General features: G+C 38.9%; 1 protein-coding gene across 1 annotated transcript; it reads right to left on the reverse strand.

Annotated features, from left to right (window-relative positions):
• Nucleotides 1-1,277: 1,277 nt before the first annotated feature.
• LOC131332045 (uncharacterized) lies at nucleotides 1,278-10,826 on the reverse strand. Its single transcript, XM_058366081.1, has 17 exons — nucleotides 10,528-10,826; nucleotides 10,023-10,339; nucleotides 9,453-9,475; nucleotides 9,120-9,301; nucleotides 8,278-8,394; nucleotides 8,135-8,177; nucleotides 7,759-7,856; nucleotides 7,452-7,547; nucleotides 7,101-7,155; nucleotides 6,286-6,385; nucleotides 5,354-5,564; nucleotides 3,261-3,402; nucleotides 3,147-3,184; nucleotides 2,268-2,340; nucleotides 2,090-2,194; nucleotides 1,915-1,940; nucleotides 1,278-1,831 (listed from the first exon to the last, which is right to left on the reverse strand). The coding sequence occupies exons 2-17, from the start codon at nucleotides 10,062-10,064 to the stop codon at nucleotides 1,278-1,280; spliced, it is 1,905 nt and encodes a 634-aa protein (XP_058222064.1). The 5' UTR covers nucleotides 10,065-10,339; nucleotides 10,528-10,826.
• Nucleotides 10,827-11,782: the final 956 nt, after the last annotated feature.

An 11,782-nucleotide genomic window follows, 5' to 3' on the forward strand; every position in this document is an offset into this window, starting at 1 on the left:
TTGAAACGGCTCCGAAATCGCAAAATAACACCTTCTGGAATATTCCTTGGATCAGAGAATATTCCCTCTGGTTAGGACTGACTGGACCTGCTGACTCAGCAATAAATGCTGACTGGGCGCTAATGACTGGGCCTTTTTTGCTGATGTGGCGCACACTTGGGGCTGACGTGGAAAGACACGTGGCTGAATACGTGGCTGATGACTCAGCCTCTCTGATGATGTGGCTGGTGACGTGTCTGGTGACTGGGTGACACGTGGCGTGCTGACTGGGCGTAACCTTCTGAAGCTTCTGGATCGATGATGTCAAGCTGACATCAGCGTCTCTAGGGGAGCCAGTAGCACTGGATAATTTTCCCTGGCTTTGACTAGTCAAAAAACCAGCACCTGGTTTTCCTTTTGAGAAGCAGGGAATAATTTCCTTCTCCCAAGAAAATTGACCCCACGTTCACAGAACCATCTTCTTCAGATATATAAAAGAAAAACAAAAGATAAGACCCACTGTTCTTATTCTTTTCCTTTAAGCACGCACTGTTCTGGTTCCAACTTCAAACCGCAGGTGCGGCTTGCTCCGACAAAGAACGGCGACGGCGATGGCTGTTCCGAGATCGTCTCGCCGAGGTGCACAAGACTTAATGATCAGATCTATTTTTCGATCACTTTCCAGTTCTGCGATTTCTGGACAGAACTCGTTGTACACGCAACTCCGTCGAACGGACCGTGTGGCTACTGTGGACCTCCGTTGTCGACGGGCCTTGGTGCGTTGGAATCGTCTCGATGAGATGCACTAGACTCAGTGCTCAAACTGAGTGGAGGATCAGAAATCCGTGCTGTGATTTTCGGACAGAGACCCTGAAACAGAGACAACAATGGTGTTTTGTGTTCTTGGTTGCCACTACACTGCTCTGATACCAATTGTAGTGCTAAACCAGAGTCAAACCAAGCAAACACAAACACACAACACAGAGAAACACAAGGATTTACGTGGTTCCCCAATAATCGGGTACATCCACGGAGGGGCAGCGGATTCACTATATTTACTGGAGGAGGATTACAACAATCACTCAGACTCACACAGTATTGCCTCACAATCTACTCGTGTATCACTCTCTTCTCTCTGATTTCTGATACAACACTCTGAACCAAAGGTCTCCATTTATAGCCAGATGAGACCCTGTTCATTTGCCACGGTAGTCTCCCTTCATTTTCCACAAAGGAGGCTGAAGGATACTCCACAAAAGAGGCTGAAGGATACTGGAGTAAGAGTCAAAGATTTCCCTTCATTTTCCACAAAGGAGGCAGAAGGAAATGCAGGCGTGGGTTGGAGCCACAAAAGTCAACAAAAATTTGCCAGAAGGTGACAATTTGGGAAGAACATCATGCTTGGATCTCTCAAAAGATGATTTGACATTCACATGTGCTCCAGGAAGGGGGTATGCACCAAAGGGATACTTAGTCCAAATCTTGGGATGTGCGGACGCACATTTTTCTGATCCTGATGTTTGGCGGAATGAACTGAATCCTGAATCCATCTTTGCAGAAATATATCCTTCCTCGCCTGAGAAGCTGTCCTCAGGCCCTAACTTTTTGTGGAAAAGAGAATTAGAGAAATGGGCTTGGTTTGGATTCGACGGATTGCAAATCTTTGCAAACTTTTGGGGCCCATTTATCTTCTTTTCTTCAAAGAGATCATCACTCTTTTCATACGGTCTAACTTTTGCATATTTCTCCCTACAGCACTTATTTGCTGGGCTACAGATATCGTTGCCATGCCGCCTTATGTTCTGTTGTGCCACTGAATTTGATGGTGACCTCTTATTAGCGTTGTTCCTTACTGAGTTCATTCAAAATAAAATATTCTTAAATAGGCTGGGGGAAAAACCCAAACTTTTGAAGTATCATAGATCTAGTAATAACCTGCGCTGGAGGAGCACGACTCCTCACTGAAAAAGGGAACAGTAAAGAAAATCAATTATATAACTCCAGCTTCCCCCCCCCCCCCCCCCCCCCAAAAAAAAAAAAAAAAAAAAACTCGGATGATAAACGAGAGAAAAACAGTATGCCAGAGACAACAGTAACTAAGAATACTAACCTCAACAAGCTCAAACTTTCTCCTGCATCTTCTGTTAGATGGCAAGACCATGCTGGTTGGTTGGTTATATCTCTTAAATCACAGTCTCTTCCTACCTTGTGGTTCCTGATATGATAGGAAACAATTCACTGATGTAAAATGAAGTTTAGAAGTAAAATATCCAAGCAGAATATCATACCATGTTCTGTCTGGAAAAAGGAAATCATGATTATTTCTTGATCTTCGTTGCCTATAATGTGGCCTTGGTGAGTCTGGCAACCAAAGAAAAGAAAATATTAACCAGAAAATATCAGGAGCCAGTCAATAATGTCATAAGTCACAAAATTCTCAACGGCAGATAAGCCTACTATAATCCGAATCCAAACGGATTAGAAAGTGCCAAAGTGGTCAAAATAATTTACTCTCCTATCAACTTAGAAATTAATTGTCAGATGCCAATATTTTCACACTAAACCCCTAATTGCTGAACAACAGAAGGTTTATGCAACTCTAAAGAATTGAAAACATGAGTCAAAAGTTATTCTCTCACAAGATTATCATAAAAAGGTAAGGAATGACAAACAAGATTCTCCTGGAAACCATGAGAAAACATGTCTTCTTGATCAAAAAATAAAATAAAACATGTCTTCTACCATGATGAACAAACTTACAGTAGCTCTTCACATGTAGGAAGCTAAGTGAATATTGTTTCATTGAGGTAACTAAAGACCTTGGAAAACCAGTAATGTAACCACTATAACCAAATAAAAAGGTAGAGGAGAAATAAAGCTTTAAAACACTCGGGAATCTACACACTACCACCAAATCTTTCTCACATCAACGCTAGCTATCAATGCATAAATTTGTTTGCTCAAGAGACTATGGACATTTTGAAGGCATTCCATATTCTTTTACTTGAAAGAATCCTAATGAACAACTCAATTAGTTCCACATCATTACACCAATCTTCTGAAAAACATTTCCCTTTTCCATTTCTGATAACAAGTCAATTTCGGAGAACCAAGGCCAGAAGCTTGGTAATAACTTTGCAGTCATGGGAGACGGGATTAGAAAGAACCTGAGATGTTGAACCTGCCTCTTGCTTTCTCTGTGACCCTACACAGATAAAACAATTTGATCAAAAAGCATAGAATCACATCCAGAATAGGAAGGTCAGTTCCAAATAAAATACATTTTCTCAAAATGGGGGCCTTCAAGAGCAAAGTCTGACATCTCATGGCTTCCAAGATTCCAAAATTCAGAAGAACTGCCATCGATTTCAAGCAGACTACCATTCCATGTTATATCACAATCCTCATGAAGAAAGTTGCCATCTGCAAAGTTTGATGTAACAGGTGAAAACTGATACAAATTAGTTATCCCACTATTTTGGCCATAACGAATTAGATTCACAAGTCAGGTCAAAGCAGCATCAAATATTCAAATTCAATAAACACAACTAAACTACGAAGCACAGACACTTCGCCAGAGGTCACATACCAGGACCGGAAACTTCTCAAACACCAACACTCTCCGGACATGTGTCTGACACTCACGTCCAAAGGGTCCTAAATTCTTCCAATTTTGTTCCCTTGGGTGCTTTGGGTACTCTAGAATGCGTTTGGGACATGGTAGGACACTTTATGGACACTGGTTGGACATGTCACTGGTGTCAAATGAAATAGTATGCAATAATCTAAAGCTTAAAAACTTTGTATGTCATCAATGATGGTTTGCAAAATAGAATCGTAAATGTGAATGATGAAACACCTTTTGTTGATCTACTCTTACATGTGTGAATCAAGGAATATGTAGTAATAAGCAGAGCCTTAGTTTCACATCTTTAATATTTTTGTTTTAATGGCTTGCATGTACTAAAAGTACAAAAGTATATTGTTTTAACACGTCTCCAACATGTCATGTCCTTTATGTTTCAAAAATTTATGTGGTGGTGCCATGTCCATGTCGTGTCATGCGAATTTAAAACTTAAAGACAAAATGATTTCCAGGTTTGGGCATTGGTGGTTATCACACGCACTTAACAGTGAACATGCTCAGTTTTCTAGTAATTAAATAGACTTTTTAACATGCCTGTTCTTGGCACAAAAGGTTATTTTTTTGAACATGGCAAATTTCATTCAAAGCCCGAAGGCATCACAAGTGATTTCAACACAAAATACAAGAACGAACCAAAAGTAGCGATAATCTAGACAAGAGAACAAGCACACTGCAGGCTCAAATAACACATATTGCAAAGCAGACAGAAAAACAAGTTCAGATATAGGGCCAGTCACAGATGTGGTAGTAGAGGATCAATAAGGGAAACCCAACTCAAACCATAGGAAAAAGCCCAAATGAAATCTACAACCTATGTACAAAGGGGTGAGAAAGTCGAGCTAAAGGAAAGGAAAAACCTCCACTTAGGAGGAGAAATACAGATAATAAAGTAAAAGGAAAAGAGAGAACAAAAAATTCCAGATATCATCTATGTCGCTGGAAGTGCCACGCCGGATCTGGCAACTTATTTTCCAGAGAAAGAGCCAAAGCCAAGCCACCCTAGCTTCACAACATCCACAACATCTTCAGATCTGACCACACCTGAGATCAGAACCAAGTTGAGGGAGATGTGGAGCAGAGCCGAGGGAGAAAGATGGTAGATGGAGGCAGCAAGAATGTGGGTTTTGAAAAGGCAAGGAGATGGAGGTGGGGGTGGCTGGCGAGGAGCGGAGGGGCAGGTGGAGGTGGTGGAGGAGGCAGCCTCCCCCCCTATTGAAAACCCTATTATACCTAAAGACCATCACCAGTTAAACTATCAGTTAGTTCAACTGGGGACGTGAAAAACTGACTGTGTAATTCCTAGAGATGTTACCCAGGTAAAATCAGATGTACCAAAGCGCCTTTCAGTTCTCTAAGGTTCTTCCAACTCTGCCACAGCAGCCTCTGCTGGTTTGTTTGGATGCTCCAATGCATACTTCAACCAGAACAAGCCTATGACCGAACAAAAATGAGTTCGTCACTCTTTTTCACATAAACATTACACCGGGAGAAAAGGTTACAATAGTTCACATAGGAGCATCTTCTATTTGATTGGGATTCTTTGATCCGATTACTCAAGCTCTATTATGGTAGATTAAGCCGAGGGTCTATCTGCTACTTAGTCAACAGGCTCTGATCCCGGATCAACAAAGTCATCTACTTGACATAGAACTTATCGACATAAACATCTAGACCAATAATAAGAATTTCAACAAAAATACTGGTGAAAAAGATGGAAAACGTAACTACCTTTCCATATATCGTTATCTTCATCAGCAATGTTATATGACATTTTATCATCAGCAAAGTTCTTCAAACTACTAGCATTGATGTTGAATCGTGAATACGCCTTGCCAGTGGATACCTTCTGCCCCTGTTCACTATGTAAGTTTACTGTGCCCCTTGAACAGAATGGATCATCCAAATAACTGCCAGAATGCATATCTTGACTCATAGCACCCTGCATCATGTGCAATGTCTTAATTTGGTCCCTGATCTTAGTCAATGGTATCAAGCAACTTAACCCTACCACGCAATAACACCCAAATTAATGGGCCCAGCAAACATGACAATTGGATTAACTCTTACTAAAATAATACTCCTATTAGGACAGCAATCCATCGCCTCACTAGATCTCCATACTGCTTTCCAGTTATACTAGATAGCTTTAGCTTCTCTCTTTCTTGTATTCAAGGCAACAGCTTCCAATTTTTTACGGAGGGATTGTTCAAGGGAAACAAAAAGCTAACACTCCAAAATTCCATGCTGCAATGGTGGCACTGAAGACTTAGCACTGATCCCTATGTAGCTGCCTAGAACATTTCCATCCACTTCGATAGAAAAGGTGATTGTATCCAGCACTTTTCATAATTCCCGTTATGGAGCCATTCCTTCTAAGTTTTATGTATCAACACTTTTTTTCAAACTCTCACGTTCCTGAATCTAGTTTATTTATTGAAGACATATCAATGATCAAATTCAAAGAAGTCTTGACAAATATTCCCTCAGAAGAAAAACGGAAGCAAACTGAATGGAGATCACTGTTACACCTATAGGACACTTAGACACACCTATCAGACACTTCAACACGCATATAAGACACCTAGGCCTACATGTACTGGGTTGTTGAAACATTTTCACGCAGAAATTTTATGCAAACCAACTATAGGTACTAGGCTCACCACATCAAGTTCAAGATCATACAGCAGATCGTCAAAGTTCTTGGACGACTGACGTTGCCTTGCAACCTCCAAAGGCGAGGAGGAACCATATGAAAACATTCTATGTTAATCCAAAATGAAAGCCACATTTCAGTAAAATTCAGCCATCTATCTAAAGCCCTCATATTATTAAAAATACACTGCAGCTAAGTCACTTAAAACTTCATGAAGCATGGAAGGCCAGAGAACTGAATAAAACAGTCATGTTAAGAACCACAAAATACGTGTAAGATGCTGAGTTGGGAAGACAAAAGTTTCGAAAAAACCAAATTCACCAAACAAAGCATCATACTTAAACAAGATGGCCTCTCACAGACCTAGGCAAACAAGGATAATTATACATGGCCAACCGTAGTATCACAGAAGATGCAAGACAGCAGGAGAACATGCCAAGGATAAACTAGGGAATAGAAAAGTAACTCTTTTTTTTCATCTGGTATTCATTTGCTATCTCATGTTCTGAACATTCAATCAAATCCAAACATTTTGGCCTTTCAGAAAAACCGGTTCTAGCGATTCGCAGTTGGAGACATGATACAGGACTACAACACATCTTATGCATAAGAGAGTGGCAATCTGTGATAACACAAACAAGACAAATTGTATGGCATTGACCTGAGACATTTGAAGCAACTGTAACTAGCTTAAAGAGTATATGAACTTTTCCAAGCCATTGTATAAGAAGTCATGAAGTTTCTAAAGTGCAGTTTGAGCAGGTCAGTGTCATGAGTTCAAGACCAAAATGAATCCAATCTCCTAATGTCTTGAAGTGGTACCTGCCAGGCTGCTGTGGGGAATGAACAGGTGTTTCTGTCTCCACTTTACCCAAACCTAATGAGCGAAGAGCAGGCATTTAACAATCTTATGCATGATAAAAAAGAAATATGGAAAGCCTAATCGGTACAGATAATCATGTCGGTATGATCAAAAGTTATTAAGGCTTGAACATAAAGTTGAATAATCTAATTTCCAGGTTATGGAACTTCCCTGTTTCGAAGGTTTAGTTTCGCCAGTTGGGGAAATTGTTTTTAGTGGTTAACAATCAGTTTTCACTTTCCAAAATCAAGTATGCTAACTTAAACAACATATCCGAATGTAAAAAATTAAATGCAATCAGAAGACCGTACCTTCAATTGCAAATGCAACATGGGCTTCAGGTTTGGGATTTTCTTGCAGACTTTCATTTGGTCCATCATCACCAAGTAAATCAAAAACAGATAGCTCTGAACAAAGCAGAAATTGAACAGCACTGAAAACTAAGAAAATTCAATTTTCCAATTTATCCATAACCGGCGAAAAAAAGTAGAAGTATAGAATAGAAGGCTGCAATGACTTAGAATGAACCAGAAACAATAAAATGTGACTTAATCAGTCCACAAACTTCAAATAAGATGGGAACATGAAAACTTGTATCGATGAGTAGTTGCTACTTACGGCGGTCACTAGTCGTCTTCAATTGATCTGTTCTGTCACCATGTCCATTTAAATGTCTGTTTTCAGTGGCAGGAGCGCTAGATAAAACCCTGTGAAACCTGAGGGAATTGCAAAAACGAAAGTTCAAGCGTCCAATAAGACCAATAAATTTAACAGGGTCTACATTATACATATTATAGTCAATGCAGAAAGGCAACTCTCAATCAACTTATGAGCCCAAAACAAACATAATACAATCTTAAGAGTAATGTAATCAATACAATCCCAAAAAAAAAAAAAACCGCTAGGAAAATGATTGTTGACTGGAACTGAGCTTGATAAGTGAAAAGGGGTACATGTATTGAATTATTTGATGTCCAGGCTCCTAGAAGCTTACTTCTTTTGGTATACAGTCTGCACTTGACTGACTGGTGGATTTCCTGCTTCAGCATAAAGCATCATGCATACCATCAACTAACGAAGTTCAGATATAGCTACCAAGTAAAAGCTACAGAATGGTTTAAGTTAGGAAAGACCTACTTGCTTCTTCAAATTCAACAGGGTCAGCTGGTGTGACTTTGTCAGCTTGGACTGTTGGTTGACATGTTGTGATGTGATAGTTCTCTGTCATTGCATTGCCGCTCGAGTTTTCCCTTGCTTATTTTATTTTAAAATGAAAATGCATAGGAAATATTTACAAAGTTAGATAGGTCGCCCGATGTCAACACATCGAACAGGAAATATTTACATAGAATGACACTTATGAACCCTACCTAAAAGAAGAAAAGGATCCCTACTTAAGTTGTATATTTGTATTACTTTCACTTTGACTTTAGTGTATAAGAACTACCATTTCTAATGAAATTTAGAAAATATGGACTCATTATAAGCAATTAGTGGCCACAAGCTAAGTACATTACGATCGCACATACTACTACACGGCAAATGAACTATCAAACTAAGTTGAGGTTTTACACACGAAAAAACCTTGAAAGGTAACATTTAGTCAGTGACATAAAGAAAATAGAGCAAGTTTGCTAAAAAAAACCTAGGAATCTTAAGGTACAATTACGAGTACTATTTTTGAATTTAGTTGCCTAATAACAATTAGAGCATAAAGACAATTCATTCTTCAGTTTCATCACATCCAGACATTTTTCATTATATTTGCCCATAAACAATGTGAAAAGAGAGATACGAATCAATTGAAGAGAGGGCAAAATAAATATCATATCTCCGGCAGATGCAATTAATCATCCATGACATTAATCGACATCACAGAAACTAAACGTGTGTGTGTGTGTGTGTGTGTGTGTGTGTGTGAGAGAGAGAGAGAGAGAGAGAGAGAGAGAGAGAGAGAGAGAGATTTTAGTCAGACGTACAACTGTGGCAGCTGGACTTGCGATATTGAACAACTGTTGACAAGTTCAGCAAACTAAGAATGTCCAGCGATCTATTGTTATCTAGATGTTGACTAATATTCACTCCATCAGAAAAGGTCTCCAACGCAGTTGCCTGCTGCTGCTGCTGTTGTCGTTTTCTTTGCTCAAAGTATTGCCTTTGCCTAGTAGATTGAAAGTTTAATTAGGAGTAATTTATGACATCTAACTTTTCGCTGAATTCTGACGTAACGTTTCAGCCATAACGAATACTTTTGTAAATCACAGTTAGCTTTATTGTTTACAAGAAAGAAAAAATAACTCAAGCTTATGTACCTCTTCTGTGTCGACTTTCTTGACTGAAATTTTCTCCATCTCAGCACAATCAAGGAATATCATGCAAGCCAAAAGACAAAAAGGCGGTGCTCATATGTAAGAAACTCAACAACATCACACTAAATGCAATCTACAAGGTATAACAACTTGACTTAACACATAGAGCCTAAGTTGCTGATGGAAAAATGAAACATGAACCTGAATTTAAAAACATAAAACTATGGAGTTCTTCATTCTTGGTTACACGAGAAGAAGACAAGAAAGTGCAGCAGCACCACAACATGCCATAACTTATCAGGTCAACACGTTTCATTATTAAGGAAGAATGCTAATGCTTTAAAATTTTGAAGACAAGTACCAATGAAAATAGTAATATGTTGATTTTTTGATAACTACTAGTGCTATAATAACTACGGTAGTGATGAAACGAGCCACTTACGACGTACATCCACACGATCAACAAACAGAATGCATGTTTTATAATTACTCTTCAATTTCACCAGATGATCAATTATCAAAAAGTCGCACAAATGACCAAAGCAATAGCTTGTAAGTAAACATCAAACTTACAGCTGTCACTTTCCGCCTTGATCCGCCCATCCACTGTAACATTGTGACAGGTAAAACCTTTTTTCCACACTACCTGAGAATCTAGCCATAAATTAATCCAAGGCATGAAAGGTAAAAACAAATTACAGATAAGTAAACAAATAATTACAAGTTCAGCACACTTCCTCGTTACTTTAGCCGTGAATTTTCTTCAATTTTATACTGGAAATTCGTATAACGCAAATGGAGAAGAACGTGTACCACATTCTTCTTCTTTTTTTGTAGAATCTCCAAGCGGAGTAACAAACGCTTCAGAGACCTCTGGTCGATTTCCAGACCTATGCACCACGACGGCAGAAGAATTAAACTACGTTTCTGAATTTTGACATGCTCAGAGGAAAGGAAAATTGGAATTCGTGTTCTAAGTCGAGGAAAAGTTTAAGCAGAACAAGTCTTGAGCAACCAATCTCATTGAAATCACAATGTTAGGGTTTTCATCAGTTAAAAAATCGAAGAAATTGTTTACCAGTGGAAGTTAATGCTGAAATTTATCTTTCTTTCCAGTCCAGAAGCCTCAGCGGAGAGAGAGAGAGAGAGAGAGAGAGAGAGAGAGAGAGATTCGCGCTGTAGAGCTCCACCGCCTTTGGTTTTTGGTAAAATTATGCGACAGATGATCGAGAAAGAGTTTTAGACAGAGAGGAGAACAGAGTACAACTAACGCGAGAGCCTAATAGAATCTCAAATTTGGAGAAGACGGTTGAACGACGGACGAGTGAGCTGCGGAGGTAAAGACTATGCTAAGATGAAGTGGGCGCCAAGTGTACAAGGGAAAAAGGTTTCAACGATCCCAAAGTTTAATTAGGAAACCCAGAATTTTCACTTTCTTTGGTTTTCTCTCCTTAATATTCTTTCCAAATATTTTGATTGTTTACTCATTCGTGATTTTTTGTCTTTAGTAAATTTCTAACTTTTTTTTTTATTTTTGGATGGATATAGCGCACCTCTATTGAAAAAGTAAAAAAGGTTGCTAAAATGTTAAAAAAATTATTATTATTTGACTAGAGATGAAAAAATACGCTAACATATATTACTTTTTTATCTCAAAACTGACAATCAAACAAAGTCAATTTGGCGAACTCCTAAATATTTTATTCATTATCATTGCCCAGGACTAGCACATCGTAATTTTTCAGTGTTAAGTGAGTACCATGTGGTTCCAGCTCGGCCCAACACATTCGGGCCGTTCATTTCGATTTTGGACGACTCGGATTTGGAGAGAAAAAAGAGAGAGAGAGAGAGAGTGGTGAGGTGAGAGAAGAGAGAGGATTTCAATCTGGACCTTCTAATACATTTTTTAACGGCCCGAATATGCCGAGCGGATATCACATGGACACGGCCACGTGGTACCCATCTGGTACCGGGTTTTTTTTTAATAAGTACAAGAAGACAGGTACATTTGCTCAACCTCGTGAGTTCGAGTTCACAAGGAGAAAAAAAGAATTCGAGAGTATTCTCGTTTCTTCTAAGGTAATCAGGACAACTAAAACAGATTCTTTCTTTATATATTTTAAAAACAAAGTCTAAGCAAGGTTGTGTTTGGATGCTGTATTAATGAAACAATTTGTGGGCAAAATGAAGTTAATCTATACAATGATAAAGGCATTAGTTACTTTAAATTCTTCTCTCCATCATATTTCAAGTTTCAGTTTCGAACCATGTACTTTTGTGGCTAGTAGTCCCTTTGAATTTCATCTCTCACTCACAAGACTACACACAGATAA

Source organism: Rhododendron vialii, chromosome 1a (genome assembly GCF_030253575.1).
Source record: "Rhododendron vialii isolate Sample 1 chromosome 1a, ASM3025357v1".
Taxonomy (NCBI): domain Eukaryota; kingdom Viridiplantae; phylum Streptophyta; class Magnoliopsida; order Ericales; family Ericaceae; genus Rhododendron; species Rhododendron vialii.

Coding starts and splice junctions, on each gene's coding strand:
- LOC131332045 (XM_058366081.1), bottom strand. CDS start 10,064: ATGTTACAGTGGATGGGCGGATCAAGGCGGAAAGTGACAGCT. Junction 8,395..9,119: donor CAAGTCCAGCTGCCACAGTT/GTACGTCTGACT, acceptor AAATAAAATAAG/CAAGGGAAAACTCGAGCGGC. Junction 3,403..5,353: donor AGATAACGATATATGGAAAG/GTAGTTACGTTT, acceptor CAAACTTTGCAG/ATGGCAACTTTCTTCATGAG.